Source organism: Mandrillus leucophaeus, unplaced genomic scaffold, assembly GCF_000951045.1.
Source record: "Mandrillus leucophaeus isolate KB7577 unplaced genomic scaffold, Mleu.le_1.0 Scaffold208, whole genome shotgun sequence".
Taxonomy (NCBI): domain Eukaryota; kingdom Metazoa; phylum Chordata; class Mammalia; order Primates; family Cercopithecidae; genus Mandrillus; species Mandrillus leucophaeus.
Window position 1 is genome coordinate 433,892 of NW_012102121.1, and position 19,939 is coordinate 453,830.

At 41.2% G+C, this 19,939-nt stretch overlaps 1 protein-coding gene and 1 pseudogene across 3 annotated transcripts; both read right to left on the reverse strand.

Annotated features, from left to right (window-relative positions):
* Positions 1 to 100: 100 nt before the first annotated feature.
* Positions 101 to 19,470, reverse strand: NDUFB6 (NADH dehydrogenase (ubiquinone) 1 beta subcomplex, 6, 17kDa). 3 transcript variants are annotated; one of them, XM_011979986.1, is made up of 4 exons: positions 19,011 to 19,470; positions 17,105 to 17,197; positions 5,583 to 5,627; positions 267 to 523 (listed from the first exon to the last, which is right to left on the reverse strand). In XM_011979986.1, the coding sequence occupies exons 1-4, from the start codon at positions 19,188 to 19,190 to the stop codon at positions 455 to 457; spliced, it is 387 nt and encodes a 128-aa protein (XP_011835376.1). In that variant the 5' UTR covers positions 19,191 to 19,470; the 3' UTR covers positions 267 to 454. The 3 variants fall into 3 exon arrangements, with proteins under 3 accessions (XP_011835377.1, XP_011835378.1, XP_011835376.1); XM_011979987.1 differs by lacking the exon at positions 5,583 to 5,627 and having other exon boundaries at positions 101 to 523; positions 19,011 to 19,314; XM_011979988.1 differs by lacking the exon at positions 17,105 to 17,197 and having other exon boundaries at positions 252 to 523; positions 19,011 to 19,286.
* On the reverse strand, positions 12,366 to 13,922 carry LOC105539725 (annotated as a pseudogene).
* Positions 19,471 to 19,939: the final 469 nt, after the last annotated feature.

Here is a 19,939-nt window from a genome sequence, read left to right on the forward strand (position 1 = left end):
GTGATCTGCCCGCCTTGGCCTCCCAAAGTGCTAGGATTACAGGCGTGAGCCACCGTGCCTAGCCGGAAGATTTCCTTAAAACAAAAGTGCATGGAATTTCTGTTCTTATATTTGTTTATTGCGAAAATTCACTGTTGCATACCCTGATACCAAATTAAAGTATTGTATAAGAAAAAAAACAAACTAGTACGTAACTGAATACTTTTCCATACCCTGTTTTCCAAGTCAAGAATGACCAGAAACAGTAGGTGGTCTCTCATATTTTTTTTAGCATGTCCACTTTTTACTTATTATTAAATTACTCAAAGAGTCTCAAATTGTACAATGCTGGAAAAGAAACATGACAATTTCTGAGATTAAACTTTATTAAAGTTACTTTTCCAGAAAATTCAGTAAATATGGTAATATAGGAACAAATTTAGGCTCATAAGCCTTTTAAGTTTTTACATAATCTTTAATGATGTTGATCAGGAAATTCTTTCATCGGTGGAATTACTTCTCCAGTCTCCAGAATTGTATCACCCTAGGAACACAAAGATAGGAGAAAAATCTTAAGTCTACAGAGGTGATAGTTCTATTCTGTTCCATGTTTATCACATCTCACATGGAAAATGTACTTGAGTTCTGGCATTCCCTTTAAAAGGACCCTAGACAAAGTAGAAACTGTCTAAATCTGAACAATCAGTATTCAAAATCTTCAGGTACACTGAAATAATAGGGAAATTTTCACTCAGAAACGAAATAATCGAAAAGGGCACGAAAATTGTGTTCTCTAAGGGATAAAGGGATAATCTCTTATTTTGTATGGCCCCAATAAATGGAGGCCCCAGAAAGAAGTTGCAAGGAAACATCTGCAGTTCCAGATAAGGAGGTAATGTACCCCCAGCAACTGAATGTGTTAAGCAATCACGAGTTTTCTGATTGGCTTACATATTGAATACAGAATACAAACTTTGGCTAGGTAACTGGTCCAGGTGTCTTTTCAATTCTTGATATAGTGTGTGGGCAAAAACGCATGGGCTTTGAAGCCAGAACCAAGTGGTAAGAATCTTGGGACCTCCACTGACAAGCTGTATAGTTTTAAGATTATTCCATTTCAGTTTCAGCCATGTGTTTAAGATAACAGATTCTGTTAGCCTGCCAGTCCCTGAATGACTGGGAAGAGTAGAATTGTCCCCATCCCCATCCCAATTCCTGCCATTCCCTGACTGGTACTGCTCAGGATTATAATCCAATGAAAAAATATATTATGTTTAAGCCATTATACATTTGGGCAACAATTTGTTTTCATAGCTAGCATTATCCCAACAGAAATCAGTGCCTTGAAGTGGCACTAATGCTGCTGTAATAAAAATCAAGCTATAGGGCACTGGCTTAGCAGTCTGGTATAGCAGTCTGGTAGCAAAGATAAAAATGGAAACAAAAGGCAGTGGCAAACCATTTAGCAAAATATGTCCTATAACTTGGAAGCAGACTGCCTAATGAACTTGAGGTTCTAAAAGTAGTAGCTAGAAAAAAAAGTTTATAGTATATGTTGGATCCTATTGGCTGCCTTGGGAATGTACTTTAAGAAGCATGTACTTTTGCTCAGGCAAAAAGTGGCTGATTTGAGAGGAGACAAAAATAGAGAGGAAGACAGAACACCTTTGGTCCACGCTAGAGACTTTCTGTTCCTGACCAAAAAAAAAAAAAAAAAGTTAATAGAATCTAAAAATTCGGGCCAGTCATGGTGGCTCATGCCTGTAATCCCAGCACTTTGAGAGTCCAAGGCAGGAGGCATGCTTGAGGCCCAGAGTTCAAAACCAGGCTGGGTAAGAGTGGGACCCTCTATCTTAAAAATGAATAAAAAATCAGGACCTTGTGATACTGGAAAATCAGACTACTTCAGAATTCCTGAACAGTAAGTTAACACAAAAGATCTAAGCAACAGAAGCCCAATAAAATTCAAACAGAGGGACACAGCACTATAGCAAAGATCAGTTTAAAATGAAGGTAGCCTTTGAACCAGTCTGCCTCAGATGGCCTCCACATAGCTGCCAATGAGGTGAGAGAGGCAGATGCATAAGGACAAAGAAATGAGAGAAGCTGGTAACTATGTATAGGAAAAACAGATACTGGCATGAGAAACTGACTAGAAGTAAACACATTAGATGCCTACCAAATATTTTTCTTTTCATGCTTCCAAATGTTAAGGGAAATGGATGGACAAAGAAACCAAACATATAGTTTACAAAATCCTGCCAGAATGTCTGAAATTAAAACCACCTCTGGCATTCAACCTCCTGCAAGCAGGTGGCAGATTTTGAAGCCCATACGGCACCTAAGGAGGGCATGCTTCCCAATACCACTTAGATGTGGTCTAGGTAGATAATGAAAAGAACAAACCCCCTGGACAGAGCCAGGAACCAGGAAGAACTATGGACAAAGGTGTTCTTTCAAGAAAACAAAATCAGTGCCCATTCAAGTAATTTCTCACACACAGGGGTTACGAGTGAGATTTCAGAATTGCCAAGAATCAGTGACTACCACGCTATCCAAATTATACCACTGAACAATGGGTGTGGTTGGGGGACAAGGATATAGTTAACCTCTCTTAGTTCACTGATCCTCAGATCAACAGAAGTCGTGTCTAAACCTGACATACTACGTACATCATCTGGAGATCATGGATTTGAGGCCGGGTGCAGTGATGGAATGGGACTTGGGGATTTCTCCCTAAGGAGAGGGACTAAGTGTGTTATGCATGGGTAAAGAAAGAAGCAAAGAGCTGTTTGGTGACTAGAAATATGGAATGTAGCAGAAACTCCATGAACAGGGGCCTGGGGAATAGCAAAGAGCACACAGATAATATTTGGGAAGATGACAGTGAGTTTTAGCTAACAGAATTTGAGCAGAAGTGATGTGAGCTACTTGTAAGCTTAGACCCTAAAAATCATCCCCTGAGACATCCTGCCCTCTCTATCACGATCTTGGAACCTCATATTCGAGAGGCACGGCTGTAAGATTGAGGAGGATCACCTGATCCACAGTATTCTGTGATGTCAACAAGAAATAAACCTCTGTTTTGTTAAGCCACTGGGATTTGGAAGTTTGTTATTACTTGTCCTATTCTAAACATACATACAATGAGCATTCTTCAGTTCCTCAAAGGGGTCATGGCACAGAAACAGGAAAGAACCACAGTGGCAAAAAATACAGAAATATGAGAAATGCTACAGGATCCCTGATATGGTCTTCTGAATAGAGCTCTCCTTTTCCTTTGAACAGTAATGGCAAAATAAATGAACATTTAAATGGAATAAATGGAAGACTAAATAAATATAAATTGCCCAACTGGTAAAACCAGCAAGATAATTTCCTATTTTGAGACTATCTAGGCTATAACACACATCAATGTTACACAATAAAACAAAAGGAGAAATCCCCTACTTTTTTTTTTTTTTTTTTTTGAGGCAGGGTGCTCTGTTGCTCAGGCTGGAGTGCAGTGGCACAATCTTGGCTCACTGTAACCTGTGCCTCCCAGGTTCAGGCGATTCTTGTGCCTCAGCCTCCCCAGTAGCTAGGATTACAGGCATGCACCACCATGCCCAGCTAATTTTTGTATTTTTATTAATAGTAGAGATGGAGTTTTACCATGTTGGCCAGGCTGGTCTCAAAATCCTGACCTCAGGTGACCCACCTGTCTCTGCCTCTCAAAGTGCTGGGATTATAGGTGTGAGCCACCATGCCCGGCCCCTACTTCTTTTTTTTTTTCCCCCTGAGACACAGTCTCATTCTGTGACCCAGGCTGGAGTGTAGTGGCACAATCTCCGCACACTGCAACTTCCACCTTCCAGGTTCAAGCAATTCTTGTGCCTCAGCCTCCAGGTAGCTGGGATTACAGGCGTGCACCACCACACCTGGTTTATTTTTGTATTTTTTTTTTTTTTAGTAGAGATGGTGTTTCACCATGTTGGCCAGGCTGGTCTTGAACTCCTAGCCTCAAGGGATCCACCCACCTTGGCTTCCCATAGTGCTGTAATTACAGGCGTGAGCCCCTGATACCCCCCTACTTTTTTTTTTTTTTTTGCGATGGAGTTTCACTCTTGTTTCTCAGGCTGGAGTGCAGTGGCACGATCTCGGCTCACTGCAACCTCCGCCTTCCAGTTGCAAGTAATTCTCCTGCCTCAGCCTCCCCAGTAGCTGTGATTACAGACGCCCGCCACCACGCACGGTAATTTTTGTATTTTTAATAGAGATGGGGTTTCACCATGTTGGCCAGGCTGGTCTTGAACTCCTGACCTCGTGATTCACCCACCTCGGCCTCCCAAAGTGCTGGGATTACAGGCATGAGCCACTGTGCCCGGCCACTCCCTCAACTATTTTCTAAAGCAGCATTCCAACTGGGACAGTTGGCCAGTTTTGGTGGCCCTTCCTAAAATTCCCTTGTTGCAAAAGATAATGATTACTGTGACTAAGTCATTTGATTAAAGGCAAGAATCACACTAAGTTTTGTTATTTAAATTAAGGAATTTTGAGTTATCATAGTTCATTCATCATCTGTGACTAGAAATAGACAAGAACATAGTATGTATTCTACTATGCTAAATAATAACCTCACAAACGGCTAGTAAAAATACCAACTACTGAGTCATCTTTTAATGCTAAAATAACTCATTTCAAATTAGTACTATAGCTCACACATTCATAGTATAAAAAAAATTTTTTTTTTTTTTTTTTTACTGAGTCATCTTTTAATGCTAAAATAACTCATTTCAAATTAGTACTATAGCTCACACATTCATAGTATAAAAAAAATTTTTTTTTTTTTTTTTTGAGACAGAGTCTCGCTCTGTCGCCCAGGCTGGAGTGCAGTGGCGTGATCTCGGATCACTATAAGCTCCGCCTCCCGGGTTCACACCATTCTCCTGCCTCAGCCTCCCGAGCAGCTGGGACTACAGGCACCCACCACCATGCCCAGCTAATTTTTTGTATTTTTAGTAGAGATGGTGTTTCACCGTGTTAGCCAGGATGGTCTCAATCTCTTGAACTCATGATCCACCCGCCTCGGACTCCCAAAGTGCTGGGATTATAGGCGTGAGCCACTGTGCCCAGCCCATAGTATAAAATTTAAAACACTCACTAGTGGATATTAAATTCACAGATGGAGAACTTAAGGTCAAATCTTGAAAATGAAGTACAAAGCCATAGGACATGAGAGTTTTGAATTAATAACAGAACTTCAGTTGCTGTCACCATGCATGGATGTTTGCTTAGGCTTGTGCCCTAAGCTCTTTACCCAACATGAAACAGGACACAGTGAAAAACTTTTGGTACTTTCAACTCCCTTTAGGACAATCAAGGTCACAAAACACGTTTTACAGGCAGGTTGAAAATAAATGTGCTCACTTCCCATTTGAACTGTAATTGTTACCTTACGCTATTTCTTCCTTTTTTTTTTTTTTAACAAGAATACACAAAACAGGGACTTAAACTGAAAGTGAGAAGGAAAGAACATTTTAATCTAATAATTGCTTGGAAGGAGAGGAAAAGGAGAGAGAAAAACAATAAACAAAAGAAAAATCAGAAGTTTTAAGACTTACAGGGAATATTCCGGCCTTCGTTTCAACTATGCCATATGGTTTTTCCTGTAATAAAAGTTAACTCTGTATTAATTATGGTGTTGAGTTTCTTCTGAAAATAAGAAATAGGTCATACCCCAAATTTTAACTTAAGCTCCAAACTTTCACAGAAATCCAGATTCACATATCCAACTATTTACTCAACATCTCTACTTAGCTATCAAATAAGCATCTCAAACTTAACCAGGTCTAACACTTAACTTCTCCCATCCCCAAACTGTTCCTCCCCATGTCCCTCATCTCAGTAAATGGCACTTTTATTCCCCCAGTTATGAAAGCCAGAAACCTTGACTCCTCAGCAGAGCCTGTTGACTCTATCTTGAGAATATACCCTGAATCCAACTAGTTCTCATCACCACCCTTGTCCAAGCCTTATCATATTTTCACCTCAACTACCACACAGCACCTACTAGCCTCCCTGCTTCCACTTGTGCCCTCCTATGCAAATGAAAAGTCTATTCTCCACAGTTCAAGGCAGAGTACACTGATTCTTTTAAGATAGGTCATGCTGCTCAAAGTTTCATAATTCTTAGAGAAAAAGCCAGTCTTTTCTCCTTCACTCATTGTACTACAGCCACAGTGGCTCCCTTCCTAGGAGGCCAATTCAGTCAAGCCTGCTTGTGCCTCAAGGCCTTTGTACTTCAAGATTCCTCTACCTGAAATGTTCTTCTCCTAAATACTGCTTGGCCTGTATCCTCATTTCATTTATATTTGTCTTCAAAGATCACTCCCTCAGAGAGGCCTAATTAAAATAGCAAGCCCTATCACTCTCTAGTTTTTACCCTGCTTAATTCTTCTTCTATAGACTTGTTCTCCTATAACATAATATACCTCTTTGTTTATATACTTATTACCAGTCTCTAAAACTAAACATTTCATGAGGGGAGGAACTCAATCTGCTCTGTTCACTGCTGTATCCTGGTGTTTAAAACAGTGCCTTGCACATAAGAGGTACTACATAAGTAATTGTTGAATACATGTAGTTTTAATGCATATACATCTGCACAAGATACCACTGCTCAAAATTTAAAAGATTATTGGCATGATATAAAGCATAGAGAACTGGAACATGAGAGAAACTCAGAATACAATGTGAGGACTTTAAAATGTCTTTACGTGCCAAAAGGCAAAAAGACACTGAAAAGTCATCTGAGAGATGCAAAATTCAATTAGGCAGCAAAGGAGTGAGCCGAAGCAAACTGGTTGCAATCTTACTGAAGATGCAATCCTTTACATACCCAAATCAAGAGAAAAAGTAAGGTAAGTGAGTGGCTTTGGGACCTCTACTGACACAAAATGTTTAACTAAATATGTCCATCTATGGCTCAGGAAAAATCACCTGGAAGTGTGAACCCTCAGATAAGGAACCACATAACTATATTGAATTGCCAACCTAGTAACTGCAGCTTGTTAAATTTGCTTCTCCTAAAAATGTCTTTTAGATCCCAGAAAAATGTAGTTAAATTTAGATATGATAAAGGAAGTTAAACCCAGAGTATAAATAAGTGAATGTGTCAACTTTTAAAAGTTCTGAAAACATTGGTATATTCCATACATTCTGTTGGTTAGAGTTTGTAATGTATAAGATAATCTGGCTAACAGAGGTTTTAAAATATTAGGTTTAGGATTCTAGGTACAATGCATAATTGATTTAGATTTGTGATTTCAGGTTAAAAAAATTACTTCTTAGAATCATAAACTTACCATATAAATACTTCAAAATAAAATTGAACACACAAAATGTATAAATACAATTGAAAATATTTAAGAGAATTTGGCTATGTTTGTAAATGGAATTGTTTCAGAAGAGTTCAACTTCAATTAATCCAAAGACGGTAAAAAAAAAGGAGATTATTAGTTTACTAGATGCATAGTTTAATAGAATTTTAAAACTGAATTTAAAGAATTAGGAAAAAATTATGTTTTATATTTGAAACTAAAGAACTGAATATTAATCTGTATTTCAAGTCACTGTAACCAGTTCTTTCTGCACATAAAAATCCCTCTTGGATGTTAAACTTTCAGTGACAGAAAGTAATATATTTTCTTCTCTAGGGTCTTACATGCCAAAATAGTGAAAACATAACAGATGTATAATGAAATGAAGTAGCCTTTTTATGAACATAGTTTTTTTAAGCCCATCAACAATAGAAATCTAAACTATTCTCTGACCCTTAAAGATATAAATTGTTAGCCCTTTTCGATGGTTGTAGAGAGAGTTTGTGTTGGTTTGTAATGTGAAAATCCCCTAACCCAACTCTAATTCCTCTTAGAACTAATAATCTCATGTTTGTAACACATAAGACAGGCAATGTCCATTTGGACATCTCCAAAACTGCCATGGCAGCAGACGCTCCTAAAAAATTCACTTTTTTTTTTTTGTTTGAGACGGAGTCTCGTTATATCGCCCAGGCTGGAGAGCGCAGTGGCCCGATCACGACTCACTGCAACTTCTGCCTCCTGGGTTCTAGCAATTCTTCTGCCTCAGCCTCCTGAGTAGCTGGGATCACAGGCACACGCCGCCAAGCCCGGCCAATTGTTTGTATTTTAGTAGAGATGGGGTTCCGCCATGTTGCCCAGGCTGGTCTTGAACTCCTGAGCTCAAGCAATCCACCACCTCAGCCTCCCAAAGTGCTAGATTATAGGCATGAGCCACTGCACCCGGCCTAAAAAAATTCACTTCTATCCTATCATCAGAAAGCCCTCCCTTCCAATACCCTATTTATAATTTCCAAGGCTAGAGATTTTACAGTGATAAATGACTGTGAACTCTGGTTTTATCCCCAACTTAATCAACCACCAACTTCAGGTGTTTCTTCCTTCCAAAGTGTCTCTGGCTTTATTCTTCTTCATCCCTGCTATCTTCACCCTAACCAGATTCTCAACTGACATCTACTAAAATTCAGCAGCCTCCAGCTGATCTGCCCCGCTGTCAGAACTTTCTTCCCTTCAATTCACCCTATGTTTCAATGTTTTTCTTCATTTTCCTCAATGTATCACATTCAAGTCACTCTCCCATTAAAAAATGGAAAGCTTCCCATTGTCTATCACATGCAGTTCAACTTCATCTAACTTTCAAGACCTTCCAGAAATTGGTTCCAGACTACCTAGTCAACAGACCTTCCATTCTAGTCAGCTCCTCAGTCTTAAGTACATATGGCCACATTCATTACTGACTCCATATCTTTGCTTCTAACAGGAATTAACTTTTTTCCTCCATACTCTTTCCCAAATTATACCTATCTTCCAACTTTACTATGAAGTCTTTGAGATCAGGAATTTGGTTTTGTATATTCTTTCTGTAGCAATAAAGGAAGAGGACATGCTAGGCACTCCGTATTTGTTAATCAAGGGGCTTAATCTGCTTATTACACGGAACAAAGATGTCAGCAATCAGAATTTTAAAGAGCCTACACAATCAATACAGAACACAATCAGAGAGAATAAGTCATGTTGGGGGCAGAGGTGTTTTGAAAACCCCCCAAAATTTTGGTTGTTTCACTCTCCTGTCAATAGGCTAACAGAAAAGCCAATATCCATTGCATTAGCTATAATTTCTTAGGCAGTCCTTAACTTCTGTCTTTACTCTGAAATAATTTTAAATTTACATAAGGCTGCAAGAATGAAAAAAAAGAATTTTTTCCTTGAATCACTTTATAGTAAATTGCTGACTAGTTTATTACTCTAGTGTACGTCCTACAAAGACAATATTCTTAAAATAATTACAATACAACTATCAAGATCAGGAAATTAACACTCACACATTACTATCTCTACCTGGTCTTAAAAAATCCATTCAGATTTTCCCAATTGTCTCAATAATTGTTTGGACTTACCAGAAAATCCCCTTACATGACATGTTCTCCATTGATTGTGTAGGCTCTTTAAAATTCTGACTGCCAATACCATCACTGTTCTTACAGATAATGCAATTATGCCTATTAAGGAAGAATTGCATTTAGTTGGCATACCTCTTTATTCTTCCTCAAACTGGAACAATATTAAAGCTGTTCTTTAACATTCATGTTCTTAACATTTCTGAAGGTATAATGCCTATAATGATGCAGAACAGCCCCTCTGTTTGGGTTTATCTTCTGTTTCCTCATGTGAATTTAATCAATAAATTATATTCAGGTTATGCACCTTTGGCAGGAATATCACAAAAGTAATGCTGTGTTCTTATTTCAGCCTATCAAGTAACACATAATTTCAGTTTGCCCCACTATCGATAATGTTAATTTAGACCCCTTGACTAAGGTGTCATCTGCCAGATTTCTCTACTACAAAGACACTCTTTCTCCCTTTGTAACAAATAAGTACTTTGAGGATAAGTACTTTAAACTTAGTATTAGCATCCTCCTTTTTTTTTGAATTTTCTCTTTTTGATTGAGATGGGAGTCTCACTGTGTCACCCAGGGTGGATGGAGTACAGTGGGCAGCACAATCGTAGCTCATTGCAGGTTCCACATCCTGGGCTCAAGCAATCCTCCTGCCTCAGCCTCCTGAATAGCTGGGACTACTCAGCATTTTTTTTTTTTTGTAGGGATGGGGATGGGATCTCTTTATGTTGCCCAGGTTGATCTCAAACTCTTGGCCTCAAGTGGTCCTCCCACCTCAGCCTCCCAAAGTGGTGGGATTACAGGTGTTAGCCACTGTGCCCAGACTAATGTTAGCATCTTTTGATGTTCCTTAGCTGAATTAAATATTACTATGATGATTCTCAAATGGTAATTTTTCCATCATTCAGCAAATTATTGCATCAAAAAGCTTTCTTTTCTACCCATTTATTATTTCACTTATTTATATCAGTTTACACTCATGGATTTTCATTTTATTCAGGTGACTATCATCTATTACTATCATTATTTATTTTGATGCTCAAATTGCCCTAGTAGGAATCCTTGCAAACTGACTCTGTGTCCTTTGAAATATGTTCCCATCATTCTTTCAGCACTTCTTTACTTTCTGGCACAATAATATGTTCCACTTTCTCTCCTCCCGCCCTGAAATCGGCCATTGCTCTGAGCTCTGGGTCCTTTCAGTGGATATCTGTATTTAGAAAATAAGACCTGGCTTCTAAGTGTGCTAATTACTAAGGAGTGGCAATGTTTCCAGGCCCTCTCAGTGGACAGAACTAGAGAATATGTACACGCAGATACACACACATCCACATTTACATCTATATCTATTTCTAGGTCTATCAATACGTTTTAAAAACCAAGAGTTCACACCAGTACTTCCAATTCCATTCCACCACCAGAAGCTTTTCTTCCTTTTCACATACGTAACTCCCTTTTCCGGCAGTGAGAATCCTGGGTCCCTTTATCATCAACATATGTACTCACAGGCATACCTCACCTTATTGCACTTTGCTTTACTGCACTTCACATATATTGTGTTTTCTTATAAAAAGAAGGTTTTAGTAACCCCGAGACAAGCAACTCTATCCGTGCCATTTTTCTTTTTTTCTCAAAAATCTTTATTGCTTTTCCTGATTATACAACAAATGTAAAAATTCAAATATTACAAAATGACTTTTTAAAAAAAGTACATTATAACATGTTATAAAATAAATGCCCATTTCAAAAAAATTCAAGTATCATAAAATACATGACTTAGAAAATGAGTCCTCTGTAATTCAGTCCCACCCGCATGTCCCCCAGGATTACTGCTGTTCAGATCAGCATGTTTCCTTCCAGATTGTCTCTGTGCACCCACCACTTGCACTGCTGACATGAGCTCCATATTACCTGAGATGATAGTAACTATGACAAATGGAGCAGGGGCAGGGTTCAGCTGCCTTGCACTGAACAGCTTCCAGTTTCTATATAGAAACACTTTCTTCATAAAAGCTTGAAACTGCAACATAGTTAGCACTATGTAAACGTATCAGGTTGAATTATGAAGTTAATCATCACTCACCATTTTTGGCCTAGAAGAACGGCAGTTTCATGTAGTTCGACATAATAGCTATGGCCCTACTCATAGACATTGGGAGGTTTCCTACTTTTTGCCATTATAAACCATTCAGCAGGCCAGGTGCAGTGAGTGGCTCATGCTTGTAATCCCAGCACTTTGGGAGGCAAAATGGGCAGATCACCTGAGGTCAGGAGTTCGAGACCAGCTTGGCCAACAGGGCAAAAGCTCATCTCTACTAAAAATACAAAAATTAGCCAGCCATAGTGGTGGACACCTGTAATCCCAGCTAGTTGGGAGGCTGAGGCAGGAGAATCGCTTGAACCCAGGAGGCAGAGGTTGCAGGGAGCCGAGATCACACCATTGCACTCCAGCTAGGGCGACAGAGTGAGACTCCGAAAAAAAAAAAAAAAAAAAAAAAAAGCCAGCAGTGAACGTCCTTGTATGTTCTTTATGGAGTACAAACATCTTAACCCCAAAGCATGACACCTCTCTTTTGGGCATTTAGAAGAGTCAAAAAGGATGGAGTTGCCCATGTGCCATGGAAATGGAGACCCAAGAGACGGCTGATGCATAAACAACTTGTCCCTCAAACAAGAGTGGCTAACTTCAGCCATAACACCGCTTTAGTATGGTGACCACACCACATGCGCAAACCATATATTGGTAAAACCAGAGAACAGAAGAATTCCTGAGCTCAGGACAATTCTTATCCCTACTGACAACTCACCATACGTCCAGTGAATACCCCAAAGCTGTCCTCTTGAAGTTGGGCTGTCAGAAGGTATAAAAAATGATTCAGGCCAGGCACGGAGGCTCACGCCTGTAATCCCAGCACTTTGGGAGGCCGAGGCAGGTGGATCACCTGAGGTCAGGAGTTCAAGACCAGCCTGACCAACATGGTGAAACCCCATCTCTACTAAAAATACAAAAATTAGCCAGGCATGGTGGCACATGCCTGTAATCCCAGCTACTTGGGAGGCTGAGGCAGGAGAATCACTTGAACCCGGGAGGCGGAGGTTGCAGTGAGCCGAGATCGCACCACTACACTCCAGTCTGGGCAACAAAAGTGAAACTCCAGCTACAAAAAACAAACAAACAACGATTCAGAAATGTACTGAAATCAGATTTGCTGGAAATATTTTTTTAAGGTTTTTTTCCAGGAGCTACTGGACCAAAAAAAAAAAGGCACCTGTTAACATTATGTCCACGTCAGGCCTCGAGCAAAGACGAGAATGTGGTGTGTACGTGTCACTGGCACTTTCGCACAGGCCATTTCCTCTTCAACCTTGTCTCGGATTTGTAGATTCTGTTCAGGTCATAGCTGGTCTTGGATGGTTTTCTTATGGCAGACAATGTGCACTAATTTTAGGTTCTCTGACGTAAAAAGCAGGCCATAAAAATATTCCTAGTCCATTTCTCTTCCATCTTGTTCTTTAATTGCTTCCACCCAGTGTAGGAATGATGGTACGTTTCTGCTATTATGTGATCCAGGTTCCAGGTGCTGAACAGGATCCTGCTCTCCCTGTTACTTTAGGGGTCGATGGAGTATCTCGACAAGCAGCCATCCATGTCAAAGGGACTCTGGCAGGAGAACTAGCCTTCCGGTGTGCAGAGACGGCTGCCACCCTTGGCTCCTCTGTCGAAGTAGATGCCATTGCACTGCACAGACTGGAGCTTCTGGCATATGGAGCGGAGGACCTGCAGGAATTCCTCCTGAACCTCTGCACCCACCATGGAGGAGCAGGAGCTCACCTCTCTCAGGTAACTCCGGATCTAGCTCTCACAGCTATATCTCAGATAGCCAGACTTATTCCAAAATTGGGACTCCAAGCCTTCAAACCACAGCGGGTCCTCAGCCTGGGTGTCGGCTGTGATGTTCTGGCTGATGTTGTACAGGAGGTCGGCCAGCAGCCTCTGCCTCTGCAGGGCCTGCTCATCACACAGTAGCTGTCGGGCGGCCTGGATGAGCCAAGCGTGCGGCTCGCGAAAAGCACTGAGGAAACGCCCGATGTCACTCACATATCCCTGCCAGGCCTGGCCCGAGGTGAGCAGCAGGAGCTCAGCATTGTCGAGGACGCTGGGGAAGTAGTCTTCGGTCAGCTCCATGCCATCCTCGTACAGGCACAGCCGGGAGCCGTGCTCAGGGAGCTGGAAGCGGAGGCAGCCCTTGCGCAGCACCTCCCTGCAGCTCCTGCCCACCACGCCAAACTTCCTCTGGCTGCACAGGGCCCACAGCGTCACGGTCTTGGGCTTCTGGAGCACTGCAGATGTCCTCAAGGCCTCTAGGCCCTGCAGGGAGTGGCACCTGCTGGCCAGCTGCTCAAGCTGGTCGTGGCCCTGGCTGCTGGGGTCTACACCAGGTGTGCTCTGCAAAGCTGGCATGGGCCGGGCCCCAATCCCGGAAACTCAGTGCCATTTTTCTAAGAGCATGTGTTCACTTCCCATCTCTGTGCAATATTTTGGTAATTCTCCCAATATTTCAAACTTTTTCAGATGGAGTCTCGCTCTGTCACCCAGGTTGGAGTGCAGTGGCAGGATCTTGGCTCACTGCAACCTCATTCTCCCAGGTTCAAGGTATTCTGCCTCAGCCTCCCGAGTGGCTGGGACTACAGACGTGCACCACCACGCCCGGCTAATTTTTGTATTTTCAGTAGAGATGCGGTTTCACCATGTTGGCCAGGCTGATCTCGAACTCCTGACCTCAGCTGATCTGCCCGCCTCAGCCTCCCAAAGTGCTGGGATTACAGGTGTGAGCCACCGCGCCTGGCTTCAAACTTTGTCATTATTGTTATATTAATATTTGTTATGGTAATCTGCACTCAGTGATTCTTGATGTTACTACTATAAATTTTAGGGGCAACACAAATCACACCCATATAAGATAGTGAATTTAATCAGTAAATGTTGTATGTTGTGACTGTTCCACCAACTGGTCATTCCCCACCTCTCTCCCTCTCCTTGGACCGTCCTATTCCCTGAGACACAACAAGACTGAAATTAGGCCAAATAATAATACTACAGTGACCTCCAACTGTTCAAATAAAAGGAAGAGCTGCATGTTTCTCACTTTCTTTCAAAAGCTACTTGGTAGGCTAAGGCAAGAGAATTGCTTGAACCTGGGAGGCGGAGGTTGCAGTGAGCCAAGATGGCACCACTGCACTCTAGGCTGGGTGACACAGCAAGACCTTGTCTCAAAAAGAAAAAAAAAAAAAAAGATAGTGATTCCTCTGATGGATCAAAGCAAAGTAAATGGAAAATCTTCTGGGAAAGAATTTACCATTCTATATGCCATTAAGAAGATTTGTGATTAATAGGAGGAGGTCAAAGTATCATCAACATGAACAGGAGTTTGGAAGAAGTTGATTTCAACTCTCGTGGATGACTTTGAGGGGTTCAAGACCGGTGCAGGAAGGAACTCTCAATGTAGTGGATATAGCAAAAGAACTAGAATTAGAAGTGGAGCCTGAAGATGTGACTGATAGCAAAAGAACTAGAATTAGAAGTGGAGCCTGAAGATGTGACTGAAGGGCCTCAATCACATAATAAAGCTTGATAGATGAGAAGTTGCTCCTTTTGGATGAGCAAACAAAGTGGTTTCTTGAGATGGAATCTGCTCCAGGTGAAGATGCTATGAACATTGTTGAAATGACAACAAAATATTTCAAATATTACATAAACTTAGTTGATAAAGCAGCGGCATGGTTTCAAAGGCCTGACTCCAAAAGTTCTACTGTGGGTAAAATGCTATCAAACAGCATCTCATGCTACAGAGATATCTTTCATGAAAATAAAAGTCAATAGATGTGGCAAACCTCAGCACTGTTGTCAAATATATATATATAAAAAATTTCTTTTTTTTGAGACGGAGTCTTGCTCTGTTGCCCAGGCTGGAGTGCAGTGGTGCAATCTCAGCTCACTGCAACCTCTGCCTCCCTGGTTCAAGTGATTCTTCTGCCTCAATCTCCCGAGTAGCTGGGGCTACAGGCACGCACTACCATGCCTAGCTATTTTTTTTTATTTTTAGTAGAGGTAGGGTTTCACCACGTTGGCCAGGATGGTCTCTATCTCTTGACCTCGTGATCTACCCGCCTCGGCCTCGCAAAGTGCTGGGATTACAGGTGTGAGCCACCATGCCCGGCCTGCTTTTTTAAGGCAGGATATCACCCTGGCACCTAGGCTGGAGTGCAGTGGTGCAATCACAGTTTATTGCACCCTTGACCTCCTGGGCTCAAGCAATCCTCCCATCTCATCCTCTTGAGTAGCTGGGATTACAGGTGTGGACCACCACATCCAGCTTTTTTTTTTTTTTTTTGTAGAGATGGAGTCTCACTATGTTGCCCAAGCTGGTCGAACTTCTGGCCTCAAGCAATCTTCCTGCCTTGGCCTTTCAAAATGCTAGGGCTACAGGTGGGAGCCGCCGCACATGGCCCAGCAATAAAGTATTTTTAAATTAAAGCATATACATTGTTCTTTTACACATACTGCTATTACACACTGAGACTACAGCACAGTGTAAACATAACTTTTATATGCACTAGGAAGCCAAAAAATTTGTGTAACTCATTTTGGTGGTCTAGAACCAAAGAATACTTTTGGAACTGCAGTGGTCTAGAACCAATTCTGTAGTATCTCTGAGGTATGCCTGTATTTGACCAATCTCCCTATACATAACCCATCTCCTGTCACCACAACCACAACCCAGCATGAATACCTGCCTCACCTCATTCAGGTTCTGACATCTTACTCTAAGTTACCACTTGCCTCACTGCCTCATACCATCCTTCTTCCAGATGTCCTCCTCCCTCTGCTCAGGTACTAATATCCCATACTAGGTTGTTGCCACTGTTGCCCCCCAAACAGACGTGCTCACCCTTCTCCCCTGCAACCCACTCAGGATCTAACACCCCTCTCTTGGTATACAAATGCCCTCCTCACTCTTTTGTGTTCCAACACTCCACTGCTCCCTCTGCCCACGCCACTTCCCAAAATGCACGCCCTTCTCATTCTGCCTGGGATCCAACACCCTGCACCAGACTGAGCATTTAAAATACCATGACTGGCTCAGTTCAATCAGCCCATGCAAGATCTGTATCAGTGAAAAAGTGCAGGCATCTGGACATCCTGAGTTCTAAATAAATAAAAGTTGTGAAGAATCAGATAAAATGAAGGAAACAGAAATGGGATGATGACAAAGATAAGCTTTGCCTATTTTGAATTTTTATCTTATACCAGATACAGGTTTTTTAAAAGGAGCAGAAATTCTTTTCTCCTTTCCTATTCATGACCCCAAATTTACCCTAGTATTATTAGGTCACTACATTCTTATCTCTTAAATACCAATTTCTATGAGGAAATCCATTCCAAGTTGTAAACTAGTCACAATATTTTTTTAAAAAACTATACCCAATTATGTAACTTTCATTAAACCTTTTACCTAAGAGAATTCAAAGTACTTCAAAATCCATTTATAAGTGGCAGATTATTTCCACTAAGTAGGGTAAGATATCTACATAGAAAATAATTTTGGACAATATAAAAATAAATTCTGAAGAGGACATACTTACAGACACATGATACTTCAGGTAATAATGAATAATCCAGGCAGGTACAAGTATATGAGTGAAAATAAAGATACCCTTTTGGTATACCCCATGGACCTGGCGGAGAAAACACATACACAAAATAAACATATCCCATTTTTCATATTTATGGCAGAACAAAAGGCATCAATGATGTAACAATGTCATTATTATTTTACAAAACTCTAAATGGTACATATTTTCTTATAGTTTGTAGGTAACCTCATCTACTCAAATATTCTTAGTAAATGCAGAGTCCAGTAGAAGATACCTACAAAGTCCAGACCAAAATGCTTAAGTAGTATTTTGCAAGACTATAGCAAGGCATTTATAGATTTTTTAAAGACTTTAAAAAATACCCTTATTATAAGTTTGTTAAAGATAAAATAGAGCAAATTAATGAAATAATAATTTTAATGTATTTAACCTCAGTAATCAAACCTCGTAATTTTTCAGGTATAGTCATCTCCCTTATTTATCGATCAATGGCACTCACATTATTTTAAGTATAAGGCAGAAAACCTTGACAACACCAATGCTGGAAAAAGGACATTTTACATACTAAGATGGGTGTCCCAAACTCACTCCAAAATGCCCTCTGCAACACTATTTTAAAAAAGAACTAAAAATGGAACTTTCCCATGTCCTCCAATTTGATTACAAAACACCTATCCATTCAAGGAAGGGACAATCAAGAATCTAAGAATTATAACAGATATGATTATAAAAGAATACATTAAGGTAAGGTGAATTTCAACACATGATAATTTATTTACTTCCTTTTATCACTGGCTGATGGATGGGATGTCAACTTAAATCAGTGACTGCCAATATCCCGATAATGTCAGGGATACAAAGGGTGAGAGAAGAGTTGAATTTTACCACCATAAATAAGTATCCAATACCACTTTCTCAGAAAAAATTTTCAACAATTCTATTGCACTAGACTTTGTAGCACAGTAAGAAATAGGTACATGTTGATTTCAATATGAACTCCTTCAATTCCTAGCTCCCTGACCACCGGCAAATCACTGAATCTTTATAGGCCTCAGTTTCTTCACATTTAAAGTGAGGATTAGGAATATCTACCTTGCAGGAATAAAGAAATGAAGTAACACTTGTAAAATCCTCAGTAGAGTGCCAAGTACACAGCAAGCACCCAGGTGTTACTTAGTATTATTACTACTATTATCAGTAAGTGTTGTAGGTAACTGAAAGCAATTCTGAGATGTTTATCACCCATAACAGACCTCAAGAAAATACCCAGAGGCCTTGAAAATAAATTTCTTGAATGAGTGATTTTCTTCAAAGTCCAAAATGTCATTTTTTAACGAAACCCTGTGTTAAAAGTACAGAACGGTAGTTTAGAAAGGTAGCTCTTGAATGTGACTCACAAGGCATACCAACAGGACCCTGTCTTTTACGGGGATCACATGGGGCTGTACTACCAGCTAGGGGCTGGCTGTGCCCTCTGGTAGTTGGATACTGTGTTACTTGATCTCTAGAACGTCACACTTAAAAGTTAGACAAGTGTCCTCAAATACTTAAATCACAGAATTTTAATTCTAGCGAGTCCTTGGCTATTATTCTGAGGGAATATTTCTACAGTCAAAAGAGAACCAAATGTGCAGCGTCCTGGAAAACCTAAGTATTAAAATTCGCCCCCGTCTCACTGTACTTGACAATAAAAGGCATGATTCTCTCAAAGCCATACATATTCCCGGACTCCTGCCTCCCGGGACTCCAGGAGCGCTCTCGGGACTGGCCAGTGTTTCCCAGCACGGAGCGGTTATCAGTCCTTGGTGTGGCTGCAGGGAGCGGATGTTCAGTGTCCGGGCTGCTGGCCGCGGTGGGGTGTGTTGAGGGGGGACCGGAGAGGTCTGTCACTCACCGTTCTCCTCCAAGGGGATTTATTCTCCAAAAACTTATTCCAGAATTTCTCCATAGGCCACATCTTCTGTGGGGGCAGCACCGGCTCCCGAGGGCTCAGCTCCTGGTCCTTCAGCCATCGCCTCCTCAGCTCTCGCAGCTGTTGCAGCCGCAGTTTCTCATCCGGAGTATACCCCGTCATGTCTCCGCTGGTACCAAGGCAAAAGGACACGACCCACCCTCGACCTAGGGACTAGTTACTTAAGCTCGCTCCCGCTCTGCAAAGCGACCTTGTGGGAACGCCGGGCGCCGCGCGCGGTTATTACGTCACATCCTGGTCCTGCCTCTGCAGGGGCCCCAGAGTCCTAAGTGTCCAGGCATGCGCAAAGCTCTCCACCTCCAATTCTCTCTCCGCCCACCGCCGCTGTACCCGACCAGATTATTACCGGGTGGGGACGAGGAGTGCTCTTAGTTGTGAGGCCTGAGGAAAGTGACAGATTAGACGAAAGTATGCTAAATTAGAGGACTGGAGGTTTTGCTAAGGAAGAACTTGTATGCTGGGAGCAGGAAGGATAAGCATAAGTGTTTCAGTGAATATGCTGTCCAGATACGAAATTATTTGCTTGTCTCTGCCACCTTGGAATGACCTAGAGAGTGTATGAAAATAGTTAACATCCAAGTTCAAATCCCAGCTGTGCCAGTAACTGCTGAAGTGCCCCAGGCAGCTGTCTCATCTGTCCCTCCATCTGTACAGAAATAGTGAAAAGAGTAGCTTAATATCTAGCAAAATTGCATGGATGCATTCATGCTTTCACCCAAAAATACGTGTGGTGAAAATATGAAAGGGCATGCACGACTATTCAGCATGATTCGTAATACCAAAATATTGGAAATTACCCCCAAATTCCTAAATAAAGGAATGCTTGAATAAATTATAGTACAACAGTCGAA

Coding starts and splice junctions, on each gene's coding strand:
- NDUFB6 (XM_011979986.1), bottom strand. CDS start 19,190: ATGACGGGGTATACTCCGGATGAGAAACTGCGGCTGCAACAGCTGCGA. Junction 17,198..19,010: donor AATCCCCTTGGAGGAGAACG/GTGAGTGACAGA, acceptor TTTCTCCGCCAG/GTCCATGGGGTATACCAAAA. Junction 524..5,582: donor CGAAGGCCGGAATATTCCCT/GTAAGTCTTAAA, acceptor TTGTGTTCCTAG/GGTGATACAATTCTGGAGAC.